This window comes from Candoia aspera, chromosome 3 (assembly GCF_035149785.1).
Source record: "Candoia aspera isolate rCanAsp1 chromosome 3, rCanAsp1.hap2, whole genome shotgun sequence".
Classification (NCBI taxonomy): domain Eukaryota; kingdom Metazoa; phylum Chordata; class Lepidosauria; order Squamata; family Boidae; genus Candoia; species Candoia aspera.
Window position 1 is genome coordinate 185,398,225 of NC_086155.1, and position 27,894 is coordinate 185,426,118.

At 39.0% G+C, this 27,894-nt stretch overlaps 1 protein-coding gene across 1 annotated transcript; it reads left to right on the forward strand.

Annotated features, from left to right (window-relative positions):
* The first annotated feature begins 715 nt into the window (after nt 1-715).
* On the forward strand, nt 716-27,868 carry INTS8 (integrator complex subunit 8). The gene is made up of 28 exons (XM_063299509.1): nt 716-798; nt 3,681-3,875; nt 4,378-4,552; nt 4,946-5,086; nt 5,652-5,723; nt 6,433-6,484; nt 7,889-8,071; nt 8,389-8,496; nt 10,243-10,392; nt 10,927-11,027; nt 12,511-12,652; nt 13,248-13,318; nt 16,990-17,165; nt 17,718-17,851; nt 17,947-18,057; nt 18,480-18,681; nt 19,397-19,518; nt 20,413-20,597; nt 21,418-21,451; nt 22,622-22,678; nt 22,793-22,854; nt 24,257-24,375; nt 25,074-25,177; nt 26,255-26,305; nt 26,866-26,939; nt 27,019-27,083; nt 27,429-27,472; nt 27,644-27,868. The coding sequence occupies exons 2-28, from the start codon at nt 3,746-3,748 to the stop codon at nt 27,758-27,760; spliced, it is 2,982 nt and encodes a 993-aa protein (XP_063155579.1). The 5' UTR covers nt 716-798; nt 3,681-3,745; the 3' UTR covers nt 27,761-27,868.
* Nucleotides 27,869-27,894: the final 26 nt, after the last annotated feature.

The following is a 27,894-nucleotide window of genomic DNA, read 5'->3' on the forward strand; positions in this document are numbered from 1 at the left end:
GAGCCTTAGTTTTATCAATAACACACGTAGCATTCCTCCTAACCTTTCACCTTTTCACTTCAAGTACTAACCAGGCCCAACCCTACTTACATACCAAATATGACTGGGCTTACCACCTGCTGAGTCTTCAAGTTTTGAGACTAACCATGGTTTATTGGCTATAGGCATTGCTTATAACTGCCCAACACAGTAAGCCATAAATCATAGTTGACAAACCATAATGGCTGAGTGATAACTAACCAACCCCACTTAAGATGTGTGAAACAGACATTCACACACATGAAGATTTACAAACTATTCACCTTTACCTGCCCCGCTAACTCAGCAAAGAGTTAAAGCAGCTGATAATCTAATGCTGTAACCCCGCAATAAATAGTTAACTGAACATAGGAGGTAATTATATTTTAGCCTAGCGTGTTGTGCTAACCCAGCCTATGCCTTATTAAAAGCTCTTGACAAGAGAAGAAAATTGCTGGACCCGCATTCAAGGTCTTTCTACTCTACCCCAGACCACCTTGTGCAAAAAGCGCAAGTAACGCTCTTTGCCGAACGGAAAAGAAGGCAGGCAGGCAGGCTGCCCATGAACGAATCACATTTAGCGTTCAGCCCACCGTCGCCTTCTGAGTGGTCAGAATCCAGGAAGGGAGGCGGAGCAAAAGCTCGCTCGTCTGTCTTTCCCCTATCGAAGGCCAGAGAAGAGGGGGGAGGGAGGTGGCGGCGGCCATTTTGGTTGATGGGAGGCTGGGCGTCCGCCGTTGGTGCGGGTCGCGTCTGCGAGAGCATCGAGGTGCAGGAAAGGTGAGAGGGAAGAAGTGACTTTTCTTACCTGTTTTGTGTGTGTGAGTGGGCGAACTACATGCATAACAAGGAGCAGGCATTTGCTTTCACATAAATAAGGACCAGCCAGGGGTAATCGCGGGTGGCTTTTATGTGGGACAGGCCGGGGCTCTGAAAGGGTGGGGCATTTCATTCATTTATTTAAATCAGTGTTTTTCAGACTTGGCCACTTTAAGATGTGTGGACTTTAACTCCCAGAATTCCTATGCTGGCTGGGGAATTCTGGGAGTTGAAGTCCACACATTTTAAAGCGGCCAGGTTTGAAAAACACGGATTTAAAACATTTTTATAGGCGCCCGTCTTAAAACAACTCTGGGAGGCTTACAACCAGGAAAACAGTATAAAAGCAGCATAAAACAGTATAAAAGCAGCATAAAACAGTATAAAACCAAGAGCAGTAAAAAAAAAAAACAAATCTGGCGGCACAGCCACACTTCTGTTTGGAACTGCTGCTGGGAGTGAGGACAGAAGGTCAGGATCCACAGGGCAGATGTCTTGGCTGCACAGCAGCAAGAACAGCAAGGCTTTCCATCCACTCCCCTCTCAGTCAGGTGAGGAGCAGAGGTGGGTTTTGAGTGAAAGGGGACATCTCGGTCTTTATATGGAAAAGCAGTTCTGAGCTGGTGCTCAGAGCTACTCTGTTCTTCTGTCTGTCAGATATGTATGTCTATCCTGAGTCACTCTTGGGCCACTGATTCCAGGGTCTGGTAAAACACAAACCAGCTGGAAACAAGTTTCATCTTAGAAGTTTGAAATGGGGTAGTTCTGGTGTTCTGAGACCTAGTAAGTTCCTCAAGACTATTATGGTGTAAGTGGGGTGTTAAGGGGGTGGCAGAGGGGAGTGCAAGAGGTGCAGCAGAATGTATGTGTTGTATGGGAAGCAATTGTGGGCTGGAACTATTTTTTTCTAGGTGTGTAGTTTGTTATTTGAGAGAGTTTCAGAAGCAATTCTCTTCAGCTTGGTGTGCTGCCTCAGCCATACCATGTGGGCCAGTGATCAAGAATGGTGCAAGTTCCAACCTAAAACACGTGGAGGGCAATAAATAAGAAAAAGGTGTTCATGGATGTGTGACACGTGCATACAGATATATTGGCAAACATAATTCATGTCATTTCTATTCAAAGCCCACTGGTGTAACCTTTTTCTCTGTTAAGGTGCCAATGTGTATGTGGAAAGTGATTGTGATTTTTTTTTTACTTTACAGAAGCTTATGCCTCAATAAATCTATTAGTATTTGAAATGGCACAGTATTCTTTGCATGTGTGAGCAAACCCTTTGTTGGTTTGAAATAATGTACCACTAATAGCTCAGCAGAGCCCATAGAGTGGAATGAGTCTCATTTCTTCTCTTCCAGGAGCAGTCTTGGTCTTCACACCTTGGCCCTGCCTCGTGCCCCCTAGAGTAGGTGTTTGGTAGTTATCACTGCCACTATTTATTTTCTGGGGAGCACCTCATCTGGCATCATCATCTGGCACCAAAACCCTGCCATGTGGGAGAGAGAGGCCTTCTACATCCTAACAGCTTCTAGATGAAAGTGAAAAAAACTACTAGCACCTGACCGTTTAGTGTTGAGGAGTATGACTGGGATATTAGTCCTTCCTTTCTTGGACATATGCCAATGTCACAGAGCATAGGCAAAAAAATTTTTTTTTAGAAAGATACTATTGTAGAAAAACTCTTGAATTTTTAGAATGCAGGTAATCAGTGTTGGAAAATATAGATTCCAATGCAGCAGTCCATCAGCTATCAGTAAGTGGAACAATAAGCAAGATCCAACTGAACATGTCAAAGTAAATATAAGAATTTCAGCAGACCATAGGATGGTACTGATCTGCTATCAATACGGCAAACCTTTTTTTTTTCAAAGTTCAGTAGCACCAGTTCTCTGAAGCGTTGGTTCAAATTGATAGAAAAATGCAACAACATTAAATTATACAGAGACATAAAAGTGATTGTAACATACATAAAATAAAGATTAAAGTTAGTGCAGATTTAACCTTTTCCTATTCCTCTATGGAATAGACTATAAATCACTTTCCCTTTTTGATTCAATTGTTACCTGGAAATACCGTTTTTCCTCAAAATTCTAGTTCAGCCAGATGCTAGAGGAGAATGTTGGTAGGTTTTTCTCTTCTGCCCCTTGGCACAGCTTGCTTATTTTCTCCTGGAGTTCTGCCTCCAGTCTCCCAAAATAACCTCATTTTTGGTTGTGCCAAATCTGGCTTTTGCTTATCTGTAGAAGCTCACGTCTAAGAGAAAACATGTGTTGGGTATATCTGAACTGTCTGGCAAGGAACACAGGCAAGGTCTTTGAAATAAAATTAATCCCATTCTACACAAAACTAAAAAGAATGGAGGTTAATATTGCTAATATATGATTATCTGGAATTAGGAACTAGAATATCCAATTTCGGGAAAAATGATGGATCCAAATTTTAAGAAATGTAAAATATACTTTAGATTTTTTTATCCCACCTTTTTCTTTTCTTCACTTTAAGTTCACTTTAATCACTATAATGAATTAATTTGTTTTTTGACTGGATTATCACTATTGTATTTTTTCTTGTGTTTCATTCTTATTTTCCACCAAAAAGAAAGAAGAAAAAAAGGTTGCCAAGAAAGCTGCAGTCTTGTGTAAGCAGGCCCGCTATTCTCGACAGTTTTGTTTATTCTGAAACCTCTTACTGTGTGAATTTGATGAAAGGTTTCTCTAGATATGAGACCCTAAATTGCCATGTTTGGATTGTGGAATTCAGTAAGAGTAAAATGATCTGCAATTAAAGGTTTTTACATCCCATAGAGCAGTTGTGTTCTGATATAATCCATATTGCTTCTAAATCAGGGGGTAACAGTGGTCCTGGCCCAAAGGATTGCTCAAAAAAGTCAAAAGGAACTCAAGAAAGGAAGATGAGTGTGGAAGCTGTTGATCGGGAGGCAGCCACATCTAGCCGACCATGCACCCCCCCTCAGACTTCCTGGTTTGAGTTCCTGCTAGAAGAATCTCTACTGGAGAAACACCTGAAAAAGGTTTCTCCTGGTAAGTAATGCTGTTCTTCAGAGCTAAAACATTTATCTTCATTAATTATTGCAGAGGATGAAAGAGTGTGATAGTGTTTTCTGTGGGGGTTATTAGGATTCTTATTAAGTTTTGTAGATTCTTCTTTTATGCTGTGATGAAGTAAAAGTAGTTTATATTTGCTGATCCTTACTTGCACTGGACTTAAATCTCATTCAAGGACCACATCACACATTGTATTTGGGGTTTTTTTATGTGTATATGAAAATGTTAAGTATGCATTTACACTTGAATATGACAATGATACAATAAATAAGGAAAAGCCAGTGATATCAGTTATTTCATTAATAAATAAAGAAAAGCCAGTGATATCAGTTATTTTATTAAGTTTTCTCTTAGGCAAAAATTATACCTGTATATGATTCTTTAAAAGTTGCTTGTTTGCTTTTAATTTATTTGCTTCTCCCTAGGTGGTACTTTAACATGCAGTGCATATTTTAAACCTTTTTTTTTTTCTTGGTAGATCCATCACCAGTACAACTAATTGTTCAGTTTTTGGAGCAGGCTTCCAAACCTTTAGTTAATGAACAGAATCAAGTTCAGCCTCCACCTGATAATAAGAGAAACCGTATTTTAAAATTACTTGCTCTGAAAGTTGCTGCACATTTAAAGTGGAATTTGGATGTACTAGAGAAAAGGTATAAGTGGATTTCTTAGATATGATTGTTTACAGATAATTTTGTCATAGAAAGTATTAATTTTTACATTGCTTGAGTAGGTATTACTTTTAAGCTTCCATTTCAAAGACACACAAACTAAAAATTTAATCTAGAGACTTATACTAATCTTTGGTAATCATGATGCGGGGTCAGGAAAGTAAGTTATGATCTAGTTTGTACCAGAATAGGAGAACAGCTGGGAAAAGATGTCTGCTATTCTGACTTCCGGCATGGAGGAAAAGCAGGAAAGGCGTGCAGTAAAATAGCAAAAAGGTCGCATTGGAGCCTTAATGGTTTTTGTTTTGGTGATATTCTGTACAAAATTAAGAGATGATCTATGTAACTTCAGTTGTGTTTTGTCTTTTGTTTTAGCTTATCAGTCCCTGTCTTGAACATGCTGTTAAATGAATTGCTGTGCATCAGTAAGGTTCCTCCAGGAACTAAACACGTAGATATGGACCTTGCCTGTTTACCTCCAACGACTGCAATGGCTATATTGCTCTACAACAGATGGTGAGATTTTATTTTCTTGAATGTTCGTATTATAAGGAAATGTTAAGGTTAAAAAAACTCTAATTTGCTTGTGAGGTTTATAACTGATACATATACACTGAGTAGCATTTTTTTTTCTTTTTGAGTAGCTGTCATACAAACAAATCAGTAACTCAGTTTGCATGTCATATTTAGCCTAGCAAAAGAATAAGCTGTGAATTGGCTAGCTGGCTTCCAACATCTCTTCCTAGGAGATTGTTTAGAACAGGGTACAACTGACTTCAGATCCTGATTCATAAAAATGACAACTTAGAAATTTGATAAACTGAAGCTAAGCCCTGTTTTATTTCTAAGTCAACTAGAAGATTGGAGAATGGGTGAGGTCAGTATTTCCAGTGCGTTCATTCATCCTGGTGAATGTATTGTTAAAGTATGGTTTAGCATTACATGCAAACCGGCCTTTTGCTCTCTCATTTGCACTAGCTTTAATTTTTGTAATGAGCCCCAATAGGTAATGCTGGTATTAGGATCAGACTACCTGCATGATTCACTACTCAGTGCTAACAATTTTGCTTTTTTTTAATAGGGCTATCAGAACCATAGTCAATAGTAGTTTTCCTGTCAGACTAGCAAAACCTGGTCCACCTCAGCTGAGTGCGTAAGTCTGTCTGTCTGTTTCAACTGAAACCTAAATCAGGATCCAATTTTCAATGAGGCATAGTGATGGTTTAAAATCAAAATAATATATATTAAATCTTGTCCTATACTTAAATACTTGTGGTTGGCTACCTGATAGTTGAAGTCATATAGCATATTTTTAAAGTATGTATTAAAGGATTTTTAGTGGAAAGGGAGCAAAAATCCCTGGCACTTACATGACTTTTATATAAAAATAGGTTCTGATTCTATTAGAACAAACAAATTTTAGGCAAAATTATTGAAATATCTTAAGCCTTAAATGATTCTGTTTTCAATCTTAAAATGGGATTTTAAAAAAATGTAAGGGAAAAATTTGTTTTGTTGCATATTTATTTATTTATTTGTGCCTTTGACTCAGCATTGACTCCTGGAGACTGCTTGGGCAATTCTCTGCAGTTCTCCTGGCAAGATTCCAGAAGTGGTTTGACATTGCCTCTTTCCTAGGGCTGACAGAGAGTGACTTGCCCAAAGTCACCCAGCTGGCTTTGTGCCTAGGGTGGGACTAGAACTCACCATCTCCTGGTTTCTAGCCTGGTGCCTTAACTACCACACCAAACTGGCTCTGTTGCATGCTGAACACATAAAATACATTGGAAATCTAAATAGCATAACCACTTAATATTGCATTGAATAATAACTTTACAGTTGCTTTTGGCTTTTTTGTTTAGTATGAATCAGTCCCAACAAGAAAAGGAAGTCACAGATAACATTTTGAAAGTGGTAAGAGCTTTTCACTAGGTTATCCACAATTAGAAGTCAGTTGATAAAATTAAGCAAGAAAAGTACTAAAGTTAAGATCCTTCTCATACAAAATTGACATTTGATAACTTTACTGTGATAATTGGAGCATCTTATTTCTGACTGACTCCAGCTCCACTGGATATGTTGAATTTGTGAAGTTCATATCAGGAAGTTCTCTCGAGGAATGTTTTGTACTCTTGGCCTTTTGGCTTAAATCACATAATAGGGTAGAACAAGGATGTTTTGCAAGGAACCAGGTCATAAAACACTAGTTGCAGAACTGTTCAGTTTCTTCCAGCATGTCTGTTGGATTAGTATTGGGAGAGAAAAAAATCTATTTTATACACTCTCTCTCAAGGGCAAAACAGTGAAAACAGCACAGGAACAGTACAAGTAGTCCTCACTTAATGACCAGAACAGGGACTGGAAAATTGGTTGTTAAGCGAGTCACCACCTAACTGGACCCGATTTTACGACCATTTTTACAACAGTTGTTAAGCGAATCACTATGGTCATTAAGCGAATCCAGCTTCCCTAATGGACGTTTTTTTGCTGGAAACTGGCAAAAAAGGTTGCAAATCGCTATCACAGGACACTGCAACTGGTCATAAATGCAGGCTGGCTGCTAAATGCCCGAATTGCGATCACGGGACCACGGGGGTGGTGTGATGGTTTGCGACAGTCGTAAGTGTGAGTACAGGTTGTAAAGCATGTTTTCTGAGGCTGTCATAACTTCAGATTGTCATTAATGAACAGTCATTAAGCAAGGACTACCTGTAGTTGTGGTGTGTATCCTTCAAATTGCTGTGCAGAAATCTGAGTTAAATTAGTGGTGGTAGGAATAATTGCTTACATGTTGAATTCCAGAGAGGTATAACTATATTTTCTTGTTCATAACCCCAAGTTGATCTGTTTGTCTTTAAAGCATCTTTCCTAACAGGGAAGGTAAATTCCTTATTTACAATAATTCATAAAGACACCTATAGCAAGGTTAGCAACCAGGTGTTCTTCTTTTCGGCGGGGCATTGTGGGTGTTGTAGGACATTTGGTTGCCTACACTTGATCCATACAAACTACTTCATAAATATCTGTAAACCAAAATCAGTACAAAGGAAATAATAAATCTTGATTATAAAGTGGTTTTTCTTTTCATCCAACTTCAGAGTGATGACTTAACTCCCTCATTCTGAGCTCAAAGAATATCAAATGGTTATTATTTGAAGACAACTGAATATATGAGATCTTTGAAAAGGGAATGGTTGACATGCATTAGTGTGAAATTTGATGTGGCTTGAACCAGAGAAGAAGAAGTACAGCATTTATCCTCAGGAGTTAAGAGAGGTGCTAATAACTAAACATTTACATTCCTTTGGGTTGTTCCAGCTAAAAGAGCAGGCTGCTGATTCCATTCTGGTGTTAGAAGGAGCCCTCAGATTAAACAAAGACCTTTACATTCACACCATAAGGACACTAGATCTGCTAGCCATGGAACCTGGTATGGTTAATGGGGAGACAGAGAGTTCTACCGCCGGATTCAGTATTAGCACCGAGGAAATGCAATGCCAAGTAGGTCAATGATTTGCCCGTAAATGTTGTTGGTAAACTATTGTGGATTTATAATACAGTTCATGGTGTCATCAGCTACCCTTGACATTCCATATTCAAATATATTGTAGCTTTCCTATGCTTTCAAAACATGAGGAACAGTCCGTTTCACAATTCCTGTATTGCTGTTCAAGTCTGATTTATTTCCAGTTGTCTGGAAAGAGGGAAAACATGGTATCTAGTGCAGGGATTTTTTCTCTGCGCATTTAATAGTTGCTTTAGAATTCCTTCTATCTGAAGGATTGAAATGTTCTGCTATAATTTTTTTGCTGTTTCAGGTGTGCTATGATTTAGGGGCCATCTACTTCCAGCAGGGTTCCACAAACTTCGATTTATATAGAAATGCGAGAGATAAATTTTTCAGAACCAAGGAGCTGATTTCAAAGGTGAGTAATGAGTTTCAAAGCAAAGTAACAAATGCTTGTTTGTACTATAATAGACAGGAATTTCAATTACATGCAGCGCAAATCTGTGTTTTCAGAAAATGAAGTCCATCTCTATTAACTGAGACTCACTCCCAAGTAAGTATGTTTAGAGTTGCAGCATAACTGAGTATAAGAAGAGATTTGAATAACTACTTTAAGTGATTTTAGTGTGCTTCATTTTTCAACATTTGTAATTGAAAAGCTACACATGTAACATTGCCATTGCTGACTTAGAATTCTGTTCAGCTGTTTGTTGTATTAACACAAATATTTTGCTACCTATATTTATTGAGTAATTTAACCAATTGAGAGCAAAGTGAGGTAGGTGGACGTAACAGTAAACGCATACGGGTAGTCCTCGAGTTACGATAGTAATTGGTACCAGAATTTCCATTGTCAAGCAATGCAGTCATTAGGCGAAAGATCATGTGACCACATCACTTAGCGATGGCAATCCCAGCACTCCCTGTTGCTGTTGTTTACCAAATCCCACCAGTCAGGCAAGGACCCACCCCGATCCAAGCCGGGAATGGTCTCTCCCGGCCCCAAGCCTCAGTAAGGGAAGGGACTGCCTCCTCTGCCTCGTCTTGAACTCCCCCCACCCGCCTATCTCCCTCCCATCTCTGCCCTTTTGGCTGCCCTGCACTGTGGCACTCCTCAGTGACAGCAGCGGTTCCAGCAGTGCTGAGGCTGAAGTAGAGGCCTGGGGCCTTCAGCAGTCTCAGCTGGCCGCCCCCAGGCCTCAACTTCAGCCCCAGTGCTGCTGTGGCCAAGGAGTGCCGCCTCAAGCCCCACGCCATGGCCAACCACCCAAGCACTACAGTGCAAAGCCCCCGCCACCCTGTGCTCTGCAGGCCCTGCCACGCCCAGCTGATCTTAGCCTCCTTTCTCCTGCTGCTGACAGCCTGGCCCTACACAAGGCAGCTGCTGGCTGCGCCAGGTCTTCTCCCCGGGGCCACTCGCATCGTTCTCCAAATAGCCTGCCCATTCTCACTATGCTTCAGAAAGCCTCAGAAGCCTTTCAGAGTTCCAGCGCTGCCGCCGAGGAGTGCCATTGTGCAGGGTGGCCAAAAGGGTAGAGATGTGGGGGAGATAAGCAGGTGGGGGGAGTTCAAGCGCCTCTCCGGTCATAAATGTGGGTGGGCTGCCAAGTGCCCAAATTTTGATCATGTGACTGGGGGAGGGCTGCAACAGCCATAACTTTGGGGACCCAGCATAAGTACCATTCGTTCAGCACCGCCGCAACTTTGAACGGTCACTGAATGAATGGTTGTAACTCAAGGACTACCTCTAATCCAAAAGCTTCATTGCAAATTTCAAGAAAGTACCTGGCAGTTTCACAAGTCTGGCTAATCCTCAAGTTATTAGAAGACAAATAAAACGCATTTGTTCAACTTGAGCCTGCAATCTTGCCATTGTGATTTTTTTTCTTTTTTAAACAGCAGGATGTTTTAAACAGTTATATAACAAAGTTATACTATGTTGTAAACTGGACTGGCATCTTTTAGAAGAAGGATGGTAAAAAAATAAAACACTAAGAATAACAATAACAATAACAAAAAAACTGATGTCTCTTGGAAAATTATCATGCGTGTTTATATAGGCATTTGAGAAATGAGTCCCTGTTAAAGGTATTTGCCTTGAAGAATACAGTGTTGGGAGTCTTTGCTACATTGTTACAACTTTGATAACACTGTTATCTTCTAGATTGGTTCATCACTTCATTGCATCATAGATGAAAAGAGGCTAGCTGGTTACTGTCAAGCCTGTGGAGTTCTTGCACCTTCTGATAGTAGTTCACAACCATCAACTCCCTACAGTCAAATTCATAGCTGCTTAAGATCTGGCAATTACCAGGTAAACTGCCTGCAAAGCATGCAGTGCTCTTATAGCTGCTGTTAGGATACCATTATATCACCACTGTTAAATGGAGTTTCATAAACTCAGGGCTGTTACAAGCATTTAAATATCCCGATCCCTGAAATAGATACTATATTTTTATTGTGAGATCTTTTGGCATGTACTTGTGTTATTCAAAGAAGGCAGGTTATTCATTTTTGGAAGTCATTCCAAACTGTTATTCAAGGGTTCAGCATAGCTTTTGTTGATTGGTTAACATTAGTCAGTTTCTCTTCCTTGTTGCCGGTTCAATTTCTGGGCCATCTTTCTTGCAAGGAATTTAGAGTAGGGATCTGTCCTCACAACAAACCTGTGATGTTTATTGGGCAATACAACAGTGACAGCTTAACACCACCCAGCAAGTTAATGGTGGTATTAAGCTCTGGTTTCCATACGAAGTCCAGCTCTCTTTATGCTGCATCACAGTACTGAAGTTGAAGTACATGCCCTTTGAATTAAAACATGTAAGTAGTTCCTGTGTTTGTGTTCTAGGAACTGGTGAAGATTTTCCTTGAAGACAACCGAATGCCTACTTTACCCATTCAGTTCAGACAGTCGGTGTTAAGGCAGCTGTCCCAGAAGACTCAACAAGGGTGAGGCATAAATTGAAGGAGAGAACCACTCTTGACACCCTTCTGCTAATTCACTGTCAAGCCTGGCAGGGTAGATGGATTTCTGAGCACACTCTGCCTTTGAGTTGTCTGGTTCAGTCTTGGTAACAAACAATACTTTGGAACTGGATAATTTTGTCTGAATTCCATGTAATGCATAGTACTAATATTTTTGACTGCTTGTTTTCCATTTAACAGCAGTACTTTAAGCTGGAATGGTATATCACATGGGCCTGACCACCAAGACTCCTTAAGTTTTAAAAAATATTTTGTGATTTTAATACATGTTTTCCAAACCTGAAAGTATACAAAACTCATCACTGCAAAAGTGAGAATTGTTTGAAACAGTAATGCCCAAACCAGGTTTATAGCTGTGAAGGAACTTTATATGCTGAAAAGTGCTGAAAAATATCAATATCTATTTTGAATTATATACTGTGGTGATGGATAACAGCTTTTTAGTAAACTTGTGTTCCCAATCAAGAAAGTATTATTTAGATCACATTGTCAGGAGCATTTGATAGCTGCAGATAATGATAACCATATTGCTACTTCCCAAGAAAAATGGAATAAACTGCTTCAAGTTGTTCATAAATGGCAAATACTAGAGCAAGTAGGTGGACTTGTATACAGTGGTAAAGCATTTACAGAAGGTGGGAAAGTGGAGAACTTTCAAGAAGCTAGTAGAAAAATAGTGAGTAGTAGGCACTCTGTTGCAAGGAATGAATGTTTGCCAGAAGAGGTGAAAGAAGTGAAAGTGGCTGTGTATAAGAGTGTCCTGCATCCCACTTCATTGTATGGAAATGAGAATTGGGTATGTCTGGGGAAACATAAAAGTAAGTTGAATGCAGTGGGAATGGGTTCCTTAAAGAGTGTGTGTGGTAAAAAAGGAAGGGATAAAGTCAAGAATGAAGGGGGCCTGAGTGAGTGTAGATTGAATACGAAGTAAGTGACCAATAAAACCCACCCTCTCTTGAAATGGTCTAGTTATATTAAGAGAATGCATGAGAATTGAACTGCAGTGCAGATATATGAAGGAAGAGTGGTGGTCAAAAACTAGGGAAAGATTGAAGAAAGTTGTGATTGGATGCAGTCAAAAGGAGAGAGATGAGAAGCTTCAAGAACAGATGACAGTGTACAGACCTGGAGGAAGAAAAATAGTTTGCAAGGATAGAAAGCTATGGAGAAGTACAGTGAATGGTGTTGGTATAAGCTAGTTTCAGCTTTTTAAAATTTCCTATCCTATCCTATGCTTTTTCTTACCTTATCTTAATTCCTTTGGCTTGCTTTTTCTTTCCCATTTCTGTGCTTTGCTTAATGTTGCTTACCCTATAGTGCAATAGATAGGTATGTATATATGTACTGTTAGTTGTTAGACTGGGATATAAAAACAATACCTTGAATTGGTCTTTTAGTTGTAATTTTTGTGTGCCAATTTGTCTTACTGTTTTTCTATTTTATACAGAGATGATGTCCTTGATGAAATATATTTCAAGGTTTGTGCATGCAACAGTGTTTGTGATGTGATGCAGGGTCGGCCAGTTGGTGTCCAGTTTAACCTGATGCTTCTTAGACCTACCAAAGAAAAAATAGACTTTCTCCTTGAGGTAAAAATACTCTGAATTTTACGTTTAACTATATATACATACACACATCTGTCTCAGTGTATCTCTTTATTCATATCTCCAGTTTAATGTACCTTTAAAATCTGAAGACAAGTGTGCTATTTTTTTAAAGGCATCTTTTAAAGGCAGATTTTTTTACATCTCTAACTTGCACGTTGCTTATTTATGAGCATTCAAGATTTTGTCAAATGGCTTCTTCCATATTTGTTGCATCTAGTTTTGCTTAATTATTGGTGAGGATTATCAGCATAATAATAGATGCAGATGTATCAAAAAGGTTATCACCAGTAAGCAAACAAAATTCTACCTGATGAGGGAAATGTATGGCTGCATTATGTGGAATGAGACACTTTATCCTTCTTCTGATTCTTCTACCCAATAAGCCTCTTTTAAAACCCATTGCTAGTTGTCTAGGATTTATATATGTAGCTATTCTAATTAGTAACTGTTAAAACTAGATAGAGAAAATGCTTCCTTCATTCAAGAGGTACGGTATTGCTATAAACAACAAGAAAAAAAATTACACCATTCCAAAAACTTCTTTGAGGTTTAATTATTCAATATTTAAACTTCTTAGGTGTGTTCAAAATCAATACATGTAGAAAGTGCGTCGGAACCTTCAAAAAGAAAAATGGCTTATTTTCTGAAGTAAGTGTGTGATAAAAGTTTGTTAAAGTTTAACTCTCTGTTAAAAAATGGGCAGTGATTTTGTTTTTGTTTTTTGCCCATTTTTGGGTGGAAAGGGGATTGTTGTTGTTTATTCGTTTAGTCGCTTCCGACTCTTCGTGACTTCATGGACCAGCCCACGCCAGAGCTTCCTGTCGGTCGTCAACACCCCCAGCTCCCCCAGGGACGAGTCCGTCACCTCTAGAATATCATCCATCCACCTTCCCCTTGGTCGGCCCCTCTTCCTTTTGCCCTCCACTCTCCCTAGCATCAGCATCTTCTCCAGGGTGTCCTGTCTTCTCATTATGTGGCCAAAGTATTTCAGTTTTGCCTTTAATATCATTCCTTCAAGTGAGCAGTCTGGCTTTATTTCCTGGAGGATGGACTGGTTTGATCTTCTTGCAGTCCAAGGCACTCTCAGAATTTTCCTCCAACACCACAGTTCCAAAGCATCGATCTTCCTTCTCTCAGCCTTCCTTATGGTCCAGCTCTCACAGCCGTATGTTACTACTGGGAATACCATTGCTTTAACTATGCGGACCTTTGTTGTCATTGTGATGTCTCTGCTCTTAACTATTTTATCGAGATTTGTCATTGCTCTTCTCCCAAGGATTAAGCGTCTTCTGATTTCCTGACTGCAGTCAGCATCTGCAGTAATCTTTGCACCTAGAAATACAAAGTCTTTTACTGCTTCTATATTTTCTCCCTCTATTTGCCAGTTATCAATGAAGCTGGTTGCCATAATCTTGGTTTTTTTGAGGTTTAGCTGCAAGCCAGCTTTTGCACTTTCTTCTTTCACCTTCATCATAAGGCTCCTCAGTTCCTCTTCGCTTTCAGCCATCAAAGTGGTATCATCTGCATATCTGAGATTGTTAATGTTTCTTCCAGCGATTTTAACTCCAGCCTTGGATTCCTCAAGCCCAGCATGTCGCATGATGTGTTCTGCGTACAAGTTGAATAGGTAGGGTGAGAGTATACAGCCCTGCCGTACTCCTTTCCCAATCTTAAACCAGTCCATTGTTCCATGGTCTGTTCTTACCGTTGCTACTTGGTCTTTATACAGATTCTTCAGGAGGCATACAAGATGACTTGGTATCCCCATACCGCTAAGAACTTGCCACAATTTGTTCTGGTCCACATAGTCAAAGGCTTTAGAATAGTCGACAAAACAGAAATAGATGTTTTTCTGAAACTCCCTGGCTTTTTCCATTATCCAGCGGATATTGGCAATTTGGTCCCTAGTTCCTCTGCCTTTTCTAAACCCAGCTTGTACATCTGGCAATTCTCGCTCCATGAATTGCTGAAGTCTACCTTGCAGGATCTTGAGCATTACCTTACTGGCATGTGAAATGAGTGCCACTGTTCGATAGTTTGAACATTCTTTAGTGTTCCCCTTGTTTGGTATGGGGATATAAGTTGATTTTTTCCAGTCTGATGGCCATTCTTGTGTTTTCCAAATTTGCTGGCATATAGCATGCATTACCTTGACAGCATCATCTGGCAAGATTTTGAACAGTTCAGCTGGGATGCTGTTGTCTCCTGCTGCCTCATTATTAGCAATGCTTCCTAAGGCCCATTCAACCTCACTCTTCGGGATGTCTGGCTCTAGCTCACTGACCGCACTGTCAAAGCTATCCCCAATATTGTTATCCTTCCTATACAGGTCTTCTGTATATTCTTGCCACCTTTTCTTGATCTCTTCTTCTTCTGTTAGGTCCTTGCCATCTTTGTTTTTGATCATACCCATTTTTGTCTGGAATTTACCTCCGATGTTTCTAATTTTCTGGAAGAGGTCTCTTGTCCTTCCTGTTCTATTGTCTTCTTCCACTTCCACGCATTGCTTGTTTAAAAATAATTCCTTATCTCTTCTGGCTAACCTCTGGAATTTTGCATTTAATTGGGCATATCTCCCCCTATCAGTGTTGCCTTTTGCTTTCCTTCTTTCTTGGGCTACTTCTAGTGTCTCAGCAGACAGCCATTTTGCCTTCTTGGTTTTCTCTTTCTTTGGGATGTATTTTGTTGCCGCCTCCTGAACAATGTTGCAAACTTTTGTCCAGAGTTCTTCCGGGACCCTATCTACTAAGTGCAGTCCCCTAAATCGATTCTTCACCTCCACTGCATATTCCTTAGGAATATTTGTGAGCTCATATCTAGCTGATCTGTGGGTCTTCCCTAATCTCTTTAGTCTGATCCTAAATTGTGCAAGAAGAAGTTCGTGATCTGAACTACAGTCAGCTCCAGGTCTTGTTTTTACCAACTGTATAGATGTCCGCCACCTTTGGCTGCAAAGGATGTAGTCAATCTGATTTTGATGTCCATCTGGTGAAGTCCATGTATAAAGCCGTCTCTTAGGCTGTTGGAAGAGAGTGTTTGTTATGCAGAGTGAGTTGTCTTGGCAAAATTCTATCAGCCTATGTCCTGCTTCATTTTGTTCTCCCAGGCCATGGTTACCTGTAATTCCAGGTGTCATTTGACTGCCCACCTTAGCATTCCAGTCTCCCGTGATGAAAATAACATCTCTTTTAGGCATGTTGTCCAGTAGGTGCTGCAGATCCTCATAGAACTGCTCTACTTCAGCTTCTTCAGCATCTGTGGTTGGGGCGTATATTTGGATCACTGTGATGTTAGATGGCTTGCCCTGAATTCGAATTGAGATCATTCTATTGTTTTTTGGATTGTATCCAAGCTCTGCTTTAGGCACTTTACTATTAATTATGAAGGCTACTCCATTTCTTCTGTGGTCCTCTTGTCCACAGTAGTAGATTGGTGGTCATTTGATGTGAAATGGCCCATTCCAGTCCATTTCAGTTCACTGACGCCCAGAATGTCTATCTTTAATCTTGACATCTCACAATAACCACATCCAATTTGCCCTGGCTCATAGATCTTACTTTCCAGGTTCCAATGGTGTGTTGATCCTTAGAACATCGGATTTGCCGTTCACCGCCAGCACCATCGGCCACTAGCCGTCCTTTTGGCTTTGAGCTAGCTGCGTCATCATGTGTGGGGCTAGCTGAACTCATTCTCTGTTCCTCCCCAGTAGCATTTTGACCATCTTCCGACCCGGGGGTCTCATCTTCCGATGGTATACCGACATATCTCTGGTTGTACTGATCCATTTAGTTTTCACGGCAAGAATACTGGGGTGGGTTGCCATTACCTTCCCCAGGGATCGCATTTAGTCTGACCTCTCTGTCATGACCTTCCCGTCTTGGGTGGCCCTTCACGGTTTAGCTCATGGCATCAATGATGTGCTCAAACTCCTGCACCACGACAAGGTAACGATCCTTTGCTGAAGGGAAAGGGGATAGTGAAACATAATTCTGGCAGCTTCTGAAGAGGTAATATGAGAGAAAAATAGAAAGGATATTATAGGGCTGTGCAGCTCTTCATTTTTGAAGGGGAGAAATATACTTACATACTCCATATCAGCAACTTATTAAAACAGTTACTTGTTTTCCTAGAATCATATGGCTTCCATTAGCATAATTCAAGGAAATGATATGATTGTATTGGAAGTGTGATTTGTTGTAAGATATCTCTGTTTAAGAATTCATTGTTTGATGAATTTCCTAGGGGTCATTAACCCAACAATCCGAAGAAAGAAGTTGTCATTTCTCTTTGCACAAACCTTTGCTCTTAATTCTGTGCAGGAATCTGTGTTTGGGTTTGGAAGATCTCCAGCTTGTCTTCATGATTTCCTCCCATGAGCTCTTCATAGCTTTATTGAAAGATGATGAACGAAAACTGCTCATTGACCAGATGAGAAAGAGATCACTTCGAGTCAACTTAGGCACTAAGCTGATAACTTCATTTTATGATATTCCAGGTTATTTCCCCCTACTTCTCTTAAATTATTCACAACTTTTTAGTGTTGGAAGAAAAAAGTATAATAAGCAATATTTCTCAACCTTGGCAGCTTTTAGGTGTATGGACTTCAACTCCCAGAATTCCCCAGCCAGCATTGTGGCTGTGGAATTCTGGGAGTTGAAGTCCACACGTCTTAAAAGTTACCAAGGTTGAGAAACCCTGCTATATATATATTCTTCTCAAAACCATTGTCCTGTTGTGAGAAGCATGATACAATAGTGTGATAAGTATGCTAAACATAACACTCTGAAAAGTCCAAATCTAGTTACTCAAAAGCGATATAATGATCTTTGGACGTGTACTATAAAATACGCGCTCTGCCTTCCTCCTGCCACTACACGGTGAATAAAATGTTTTATTTGATTAATTGTAACATTACAGTAATTTCAGCTGGATATGATAAAATTAAGCTATTTCTTAACTTTTTAAAGGATCTTGTTCATTTTTGCAGTTATGGTCACTTATGTCAATATAAATTGCTCAGCAGTAAATATGTGATAATTTTTTTCAGCTTTAGCAAGTGTGAATATTGGTCAGTTGGAACATCAGCTTATTTTATCATTGGATCCTTGGAGAATCCGCCAGATTTTAATTGAGTTACATGGTATGACATCTGAACGCCAGTTCTGGACAGTTTCTAATAAGGTACTTTCCTTTCCCACTGATTTATTTGAAGATGGAGTATATAACACATGGTTTAAAATTATGTAAAAATATAAATACGTGTATATTTTTTCTAGTGGGAAGTCCCAGGTGTTTATGGCAATGTTATCCTAGGAATTAAAGATAATTTGACTAGAGACTTGGTCTACATCTTGATGGCAAAAGGACTACATTGCAGTACAATTAAGGTGAGAAAGATTGCTTATTGGTATCTGAAATGCAACAAAGAAAAATTGCTTTCTAATTAAAAATGCCTTAATAATATTTTGAATTATAATTAAAATACTATGGACTGTGCAAAAATACAAACTTATTACATGAATATATAGAATATAGGTCTCTGTATTGTGATGTTACATTTTAGGGTTACTTGCTTACTTCTCAGATTTTTCTCCTTATGTCTAATTTTTGGTTCAGCAGATGTTGGTTTGCATTTTTAAAATGTATCAGCTCATGCTGAGAAAGAAATCTGACTGTCATACACTTCTTGAATACAGGAAAACTGCAGGAATAGGTTTCCATGAACTCAGACGCTATAATAAGTAGATGTATTGTAGAAAAGTTTACATGTAAAATGCCACAAGTGCCTGTCTTCTGCTTTTTATTGCAGGATTTTGTCCATGCCAAGCAGCTTTTTGCTGCTTGTCTTGAACTTGTGACTGAGTTTTCTCCAAAGTTGCGCCAAGTTATGCTGAACGAAATGCTACTTCTGGACATTTATACCCATGAAGCAGGAGCAGGACTTTCCGGAGAACGCCCTCCCTCCGACTTGATCAGCAGAGTTCGGGGATACTTAGAAATGAGGGTGCCTGGTAAGAACATTCAGATTAAGTACATGGCAAGATTTCCATTTTGTGCAAGAGATTTGTTTGTTTTGTTTATTTTATTTTATTTATTTTCTATCCCGCCTTTATTATTTTTATAAATAACTCAAGGCGGCGAACATACCTAATATTCCTTCCTCCTCCTACTTTCCCCACAATAACCACTCTGTGAGGTGAGTTGGGTTGAGAGAATGACTGGCCTGAAGTCACCCAACCGGCTTTCATGCCTAAGGCGAGACTAGGACTCTCAGCCTTCTGGTTTCTAGCCTGGTACCCTCACCACTAAACCAAACTGGCTTTGGTTATCTGGTTATCAGTATTTAGGCATGATAATGGTTTGGGATTGTTATTACTATCAGTAGTAGTTACAGTTCTTGTTTACAATTTGCATTTCTGTCTGCTGGCCAGTTGTAATGCTGCATGAAATCCCTGATTAATGGTCACTCAAACATAGAATAATATATTCTAGACATCCCAGTTTATGGCTCATGAGCCACAAAGATAATTGGCTTCACTTCCCTAACCCACATTTTGTGTCTTGGCACTTTCCTCATTGTCGTCGCTATTTCCCATTTCATAGATTAGGGGGTTCTCTTAAAAACAAGGTAGATTTCATAAGCTTGGCTTATATGCTTTCAATTTTCTAGGTTGTGATTGTTGTGGGAAACCATCTAATCAGTTTCTCTTTCAAAATCCATTGTAGATATTCCTCTTCGACAAGTTGTAGCAGAGGAATGTGTTGCCTTTTTGTTAAACTGGCAGGAGAATGAGTACTTAACTATGCAAGTTCCACACTCATTGGTACAGACTAATCCTTATGTGAAGGTAAGGCATATTTTTGTATTGATGACTAAACTGTGGAATCCTGAACAGTCTTCCAACTTACTTGCTCTATATGGTGGTTCAGGTGTAATTTAGTAGCAATATTCAGTAGTCAGATCCAAAGCAGGCGGTGGTAGTTCAGATCCAGGATATCAGCATCATCTTAAAAGAAGCTGCACTTTTTTCTGGATTCACACAATAGCTGAGTGGAAGCAGCTCACAGATGGAGAGGCGTCCATGCCAGCAACAAAGCACTCTTGCCCGCTTCAGATCCAAATACTATGCATCACTATAACCTAGTATGGAACCTTGTTTTCCCAGAGTGTTTGCTTTTTCTCTCTGTACTGACTTCTCACGTGCTTGGTGAAACATTTGCATTTACAAATAATCCTTCTCTGCAGTCATTCACACTTGGTTCTATGGTAGGAATATTAAAATATGAGATCAGGTATGTACAGTATGTATGTATGTGTCTTGCATGGCCCAAAGTCTAATTGTCTCAGTTTTATAAAAATAATATGTAATATAATAGTCCAAAATTAGTGGGACTACAGAATTCTGTAATTAGTTCTGCATAGTTGAGCTGTGTTGGGGGCCTTAGACTGTTTGTTTAAGTATCAGAAGCTCCCTGTGCAGGACCCTCAACTGCATTTGAACTTCTGAATTTCAAAAACATCTGTACTATGATGAGTATAGTGTTTCTGGGGAAAAAATCTGGGCCTATATGTTCTTTTGAAGCATACTGCATATTTCTGGCTAATGATTTTAGTATTAGCTTGGATGATACCAAGTTTCAGTAGGGATAGATTGCTGGAACACGTAACATTATGCCTTCAAAGACCTCCTCCTCCTCTTGGCCAGCTTTTGGCTTCCACTTCTTCTTCTTCTTCTGCTTAGTTAGGCCAGCTTTTGGCTGCCACCAGTAAAGATCTTCCTGGACCAAAAGAGGGCAGGTGGGCAGCTACAGACCTTTGGGAGATTGTCGTACAAATCTGCAGCATATCCAGCCAACACAAACGAGGGAATGATGGCAGAGTGAGTTTAATAAAGCAGAGAGAATCAACATTGGGCATTATGTACAGGTAAACTGCTATAATTTTTTATATCACCACCAAATTCAAAATAAATATCCCTAGATGTTGTTGCCTGTATAGTCAACATTTGGAGTAGCCATGATATTATACCATATCTAACTTGCTTGTAATTAAACTTCTTGAGAATATCTAATTTACTTCTAATTATGCTTCTTTAAAATAAAAATAGCTTCTTAAGTTAAAAAAAAGTTTGTTGTAGGTAAGTTAGATACAATATACAAAATAAATACATAGCTTGTACCATATTTACATAATATTCAATAATCTTGTATGTACATTGTACACAAAACTATTCAGCAATAAGGGAATCATTCCTGCAAGTAGCAAACTCAGGCGATGAGCATTAAAAAGATTGGTCAAAACAAGGCAGTTGGTGAGAGAGATAGGCATGCTCCGGAGCATTTTTCTGAAATACAAGCATACTTAAAAATGATTTTCAGGAAGAAAAGGCATGGTAAGATGAGCACTCTCAGTGGCTACAGAATGTTGGCTGCCTTTTAGAAAAGAAAAACTGAAATCTAGGCTGAGCATGGGGGCATGAACTGCCATTAAGAACATTCTCATTAAAAACTGAGGAGATACTTCAATATTTTGTGGTAGGTTCTATGCATATTGTCTGGTCTTGCGCTTGCCATTTTCCATTATTATCTGGGAATGTTTTGTTGTTGCTGCTCTTTTTGAAGTTCCAAATATTGATCAGATCTGTATTAAAATCTTTTACATTGTCTCATCCTTCTAGACAGGGAAAACAGCTGTAAAGCTAATCTAATTATTCAGTCAGTACATTAAACAAACATTTTCTCTTTAGGAATGAACTATTATCATTCATCAAAAAGTTGCGGGTGAGTTTGGAGCTAAAGATTTTGAAATGTGTTAAAGCATGAAAGCCTGTTTCTGCTGAACAGGGATTCCTGCGGGGTATGATCAAAAAAGTCACAGTGTCAGTGATGTGAGCGAAGCTTTGCCTGTTTTCTGTGTGTGTCACCATAACACCATTTTGACTTTTCTGACCATACCCTGTGGACACCCCAGTGTTGATGAGGATGTTAAAGAAAAATATTCTTCTTAAAGATCTTTATAAGAAAGTGATTTTGCCATTACACTTTTCAGAACAAGTTTTAACATCTTAACACAAGGAATATGTTGCAATATTAATCTTTAGCATAAAGCGTTCTGTTGAGTAGAATGAGTGAGTTCTGAGCAGGCTTGCTTGGGACTGGGATCTAACTATGTTAGATATGTATTAGATTATAAATCTAGATTATAGATTATAATCTGTGTTAGATTATAAACTGTGTTAGATTATAAATATGGCCTTTTAAAGCATCATTTTTAGTGTTAAGGAGTTATACAAAATATTTTAAAATATATACTGTAACTTTTAAACCTGTCTGCAGATTTGAGACATGTGAAAATTGACTTAAAACAACTGTGAAAAGGATCCTAGCAGATCATATGTGGCATTGTTTCTCAGATCACTTTTAGACAATTATTTGGGAGCAAATTAAGAGTATTATTATCTGCCAAAATCTAGTATGATATGAATATAGAACCACTGTAAATTTATGTAAATACAGATAGTCCTTGCTTAACAATGGTAATTGGGACTGACAACTCTGTCACTAAGTGACGTGGTCATAAAGAGCGACATCTTGTGAGTGCATCAACATATGCTGTTGTTAAGTGAACTTTGTGTGGTCGTTAGGCATAACATCATGTGATCACCATTTGTGACCCTCTACCAGCTTCTCTATTGACTTTGCTTGTCAGAAGCTGGCACTGAAGGTTGCAAATGATGATCACATGACCACGGGACACTGCAATGGCCGCAACTACAAGGACTGGTCTTAAGTCTCCTCGTTCAGCGCCTTCAAAACTTTGAACAGTCGCTGAACAAGTGGTTGTTAAATGAGTATTACCTGTAGGGCAAACTTTTGCCTAGAAAACTTGAACTACATGTGAAAACTTCATGCAGTTTTATATCATTTCATATTTTCCCAATGTTCTCATAGGAACCTCTGGTTTTAACAACAATATTATCCTTGTTCGTCAGGCTTCATAATATTAATGTAAGTGTACTATTCTCTTTATTATAAATCACTCGCTTTGTTTTCTGAATTCTCTGACTTATTTTATCTACCTTGTCTGTATGTGTATCTATATAATATATTTTCTTTTTTTAGGAACTCATTGTAAATAATATCACAGCAGAGTATATTTCCATTTGGCCATCATCTATTCCTAAGTAAGGAATTTGTTTTTCCAGCTCCATTTATAAGTACAATGAAATCTATTTTTGTTTCATCAGATCTGTGCAGGTTGTTTCTTAGCTCAGAACCCCTTGGGAACCTCTGTTGGCCACCTTCAATCCAGCATCATGTTTGATGCTGAAAACACGATTACGCTGAATTTCCACCTCAAAACAGCCTTTTTGAGTGCTCCAAGCTCGAAACAAAATATGTGGATTCCAAGAGTTTTGTTCTGAGATTACACCAAACTTGACTTCAGAACAAAACTTGCCTCCTTCAAGGCAGGGTTGTTCCCCTCTTGAGAAAAAAAAACCTTGAACCTATTTCAACCTCTCTGCATTCCAGGAGTTTTGTTTTGTTCTCCTTGAACCCAGTCATCTTGGAATGTTCCAGTGAAACACACTGTTTTGTTTTAAGATCAAAATAAAGCACATGGCTGGTTCCATGTAAGCCTCAAGCTGAAAATAGCAGAAGTATTCAAAGGTCTGCAGACTCTTCAATTGTTCCCACACAGTGGAATATTAGGGAGCTGGCAAGATGAATGGGGTCTGGGTGTGCTTTGGAATGTAGGTGTGAGAGGGTGGAAGAAAGTGAGGCATGAAAAGGGAAACGGAGGCCCACTCCCTGTCAGCATGCAGCTTTTGAGACATGAAGATTCCTCATCTCTATCAGAAGATGGAAAGGAAGATTACGTTGTACCTTATGTTCACAAAAAGTAAAGTATAAGTAAGGTCTTAGTAGTGATAAAGCAGAGTTTAAATCTTAGATTAGGATAAGGATGTGTGGAATTAGATACCTAGTAGTGGCAGGAGGAGAGATTAAAAAGCATATATGGATGATAGCAGATATCCTCTCCTGGAGTGGTTTAAGCCATGGTGCATAGGACTAGTGAACACTGGTGAAAGCCAAGGACTTCATAAAGGAACTGTCTTAAATTTGGATTCAACGTAACAGCAAAATGGCATTCTCTTCATTTGCATATCCCCAGTGAGAGAGTGAGTGAGAATGAAAAGTTTGCAATGGATGTGTAGCCTAGTCTGAACAGATAGAAGAAAGGAGGTCTGGTGATTTTGGTAAGGAGAGTAAGCAATTTCTCTGATAAAATAGAGCATTTCAGATAAGCAAAGAATCTCTTTCTTGGTGGGGTTGCTATAAATAGTTACTTTTAGACTGCAATCATACTTATTCCCATAGACAACAGAAAGGAGAAAAGGAAGAGTGGTGGTGGGGCGATGGAAGGATAGATTTTTCTCTGTCTAGAACTCTGGCCTTTACCTCTAACATCACTAAGGAGGGGCAGAGGGGAATGTAGAACTATTTGAATAATACTTTTATTGAAGCAGATTTTAACTACATTGTAATTTTAAATACAGTGACTAATATGTTTTCTCATTTCAGTTTACAATCAGTGGATTTTGAAGCTGTAGCTGTTACTGTCAAAGAGCTAGTCAATTATGCACTCACTATAAATTCAAACAATCATTTCTGGTTAATCATTCAGGCAGATATTTATTTTGGTAAGTAGAATTAAACCTGTTTCTGTCACTTTACTTATTTATGCATGCATGCATGCATGCGTATGGCTGGCCATCTCACTGTGGTGACTTTGGGTAGCTAATGGCAGTTAAAAACAAAAGCAACAACAAAATAAAGTACATCACTGGCAGCCAAGGTAAAAAACTAGTTGGACAACAGTTAAAATAACCATCTCACATCTCTTAACTGGCAGTCCGACTCCCATGCCTGGGAAAACAACCACATCTTCAGGGCCTTGCGAAATGCTGGCAGGATTGGGGCCAACCTAATATCTTGGGGAGATGATGTTCCAAAGAGTAGGCACCGGGACATTTTGGTACAAGGACTGTGCCATTTTGAGGCAGGGGCTGAAAACTTCATTTCTCTGTTTTTTCTCTTTTGTGAGGATATTTTGCCCTAATTTAACTAATCTGTCCTATTTAAACATTATTATGTAGAGGGGACAGTGCAGAAATTGAACTAACTTGAAAGAAACTGGCCTAATTCACAACAAATGTTAAGCCATTATGTGACATATCTTGGGGTTAGCATGATGAGCCATATCATTATGCATGAATCAGGCCACTATGGATTATTTAATAAATCTTGATTTTAGAAGTCTTAACTTAGTGTTACATGTGAATATGGCCACTGAATGAAATCAGCATTAACTGTTTTTGCTTCTGTATCTCCAATGTAGCAACTAATCAGTACTCTGCTGCACTTCACTACTATCTTCAGGCAGGAGCAGTGTGCTCAGATTTCTTTACTAAGATGGTACCACCTGATGTATACACTGATCAGGTAAGTGATGAGGTTATGTAGCCATCTACAAGGAATATATACTGTACATATACAGGCCTCTGATGATTTGGGCTGCTCTATAATACAAGCTTAGTGGACCCATTGATTAAAGTTCAGCATTCTAAGCTTGTACAGTTTGAATTCCTTATTTTATCTGACATTTTTATCATCTCTTCTAGTGCTATTAACTTAGAATAAAGAGCATTGTTTATTTGGAATTGTTTACTCACTAATTCAATGCCCTTTCCCCATGCATACCCAAATTACAGTATGAACAACCCCTAGCAACACTGTTTCCTCCCATGTTTTTCCAATCCATCTCACCCTCAGCCCATGCGTGAGACAGCCTTAAATCATCTTAGCTGTACTGGTGCTGTAATAGCAGCTTCACTTTACTTGACAGCAACTGGGCAGGTTCAGGGTGCATCAAATCTGATGTGTTTTGGTGCCCATGCTGTTGGTAGCACAATCAGGTGACCAATGGAGAACAACATCTGCCCAGTGTCTATTGGCTATTTCATGCTGGTGCAGATAGGGTTGAGTCTCACCTGCAGAGTACGTTACAGGAATGTTCTGCAGGACAGGCGTTTCTCTTTCAACATGCACTTGAATGTATTCCAGGCCTTGTATTCTGATATTCCAGGATAAACCCAGCAAGTATTGGAAATTAAGTAGAAGGCTTAATATTTAGCACTGTACAGTACACTGTACAGTATATCTCTCTGTGGTCTTGACCCTTTTAGTCCCAGTAATAATAGATAATTAAACTGTCATTTCAGATATGTTGCAAAGGATGCTTTGAGGCTTTTGGCAGCTCTGGAAGCCAAGTAATCTAATTCTAACCAAAGTAGAAGCCTAGATAATAATGAAACAATTTATAGCAAGTCAAGTCAATGGAACATTGATAGAAGCATTTGCACTCTGAGGGTTTGTTTGTTTGTTTGCATGTGCTATTAATAGTGAAGCAGAAAACAAATGTTGGAAGGTATGAATTGTATTCATAGTTTTCCATACAAGTAGCTATACTATATAAATGGATACATTATAGATTTCCTTAATTTGCGTATTTCTTTCTAGGTGATTAAACGAATGATAAAATGTTGTTCTCTGCTCAACTGCCATACTCAGGTAAGAATAGATATCCATCTATTAACTGGGAGAAGGAAATACTACCAAAAAGGCAAGCCTGTACTGCAATCATCTGCGACGTGTAAATATTGTATAATCATGATATACAGGTAGTCCTCACTTAATGACCACAATAGGGACTGGGATTTTGGTCACTAAGCGATGTGGTCATTAAGTGAGGCACATGACCAGACCTGATTTTACGACCATTTTTGTGATGGCTGTGAGTTACATGGTCGTAAAGTGAGTCATGGCAGTCATAAAGTGAATCAGCTTCCAATTGATTTTTTGGGTTGGAAGCCCGCTGGGAAGGTCGCAAATTGCGATCATGTGACCATGGATGCTGCAAAGTTGTAAATGCGAGCTGATTGCCAAGCACTCAAATTGCAATCATGTGGCCGCAGGGATGGTGTGACAGTCATAACTTCAAGGATGGGTCATAAGTAACTTTTAGCCCCGTCGTACCTCCAAACCATCGTTAAATGAATGGTTGTCAAGCAAGGACTACCTGTAATAGCCTTGTGGCAAAGTTACATGTTAGCAAATCTTCTTTTTTCCAGGTAGCAATTTTGTGCCAGTTCCTTCGAGAGGTAGATTATAAAACTGCATTTAAAGCACTTCAGGAGCAGAACAGGTAAACAAGATTTTTACAGCTTCATTTGCCATGTAAATATACATTAATGGCATAAAATAACTGAAACCCTGTTTTCCAGCCATGATGCTATGGATTCTTATTATGACTATATCTGGGATATTACTATCTTGGAATACTTGACATGTATCCTTTTATTTTAAAAAGCTACATGGGATTGATTTGAAATCAGAATGGCTTAACAATCTGGATATTACATAAGCTGGTAATTGCATTTGCAAGAAGTGTAGCAGAGAGAGCACAAAATAAGGAAGTCCATTGCTCTGTCTAAAAATAGCCATGTCTTAAAGATTAGAACCTTGACTGTTCATTTTGCAAATGAGAGGAAGGCTCACAGAAGGTACAAGGACACTGTTTCTGACAGTGGGGTGGAAAGTTGGGATAAAGAACCTTCTAAACGGCTGTACAAATAATCTTACATCTTAAGAATTTAGATCATTCTTTACTGGATTTTCCTAAATGGTGTTTCAGACCTTCATCATAAGCGAGGCGAGACAGACAAGAAACAGATAGCAGTAAGTTGTTACAGTTCCATACACTGTAAGGAATTTCTAAGAAGATATCGCAGCGGTTTACGTGTGAAACGATTACATTAAAAAAATTCACCCTTTTCCCTCATTGACAAAATTGTTATAAATATGAGAACTTATTCTTAACATGGGTTCTGTTGATGTTTGTACACATAGATTAAAGCTATTGGGCAGACGGAGCTGAATTCTAGCAACCCAGAAGAAGTATTACAGCTTGCTGCTCAGAGACGAAAAAAGAAGTTTCTTCAAGCAATGGCAAAGCTTTACTTTTAGAGACTTATTTTCCCTTTCTAATATAAGGAGAGGAAAGATATCAGCTGCAAGATATTTCAACGCTTTATTTAACATGAGAATTTTTTATAATACATATTTATAAACATACTGGGTGGTATTGTCCTATTTATAAA

What these genes read in the sequence shown, in the direction of transcription:
- INTS8 (XM_063299509.1), top strand. Translation starts at nt 3,746, where the DNA reads ATGAGTGTGGAAGCTGTTGATCGGGAGGCAGCCACATCTAGCCGACCA. An exon ending in TGGCCATCATCTATTCCTAA is followed by an intron (nt 22,855 to 24,256) that starts GTAAGGAATTTG and finishes TTCTCATTTCAG; the next exon opens with TTTACAATCAGTGGATTTTG. An exon ending in GCACTTCAGGAGCAGAACAG is followed by an intron (nt 26,940 to 27,018) that starts GTAAACAAGATT and finishes CCTGTTTTCCAG; the next exon opens with CCATGATGCTATGGATTCTT.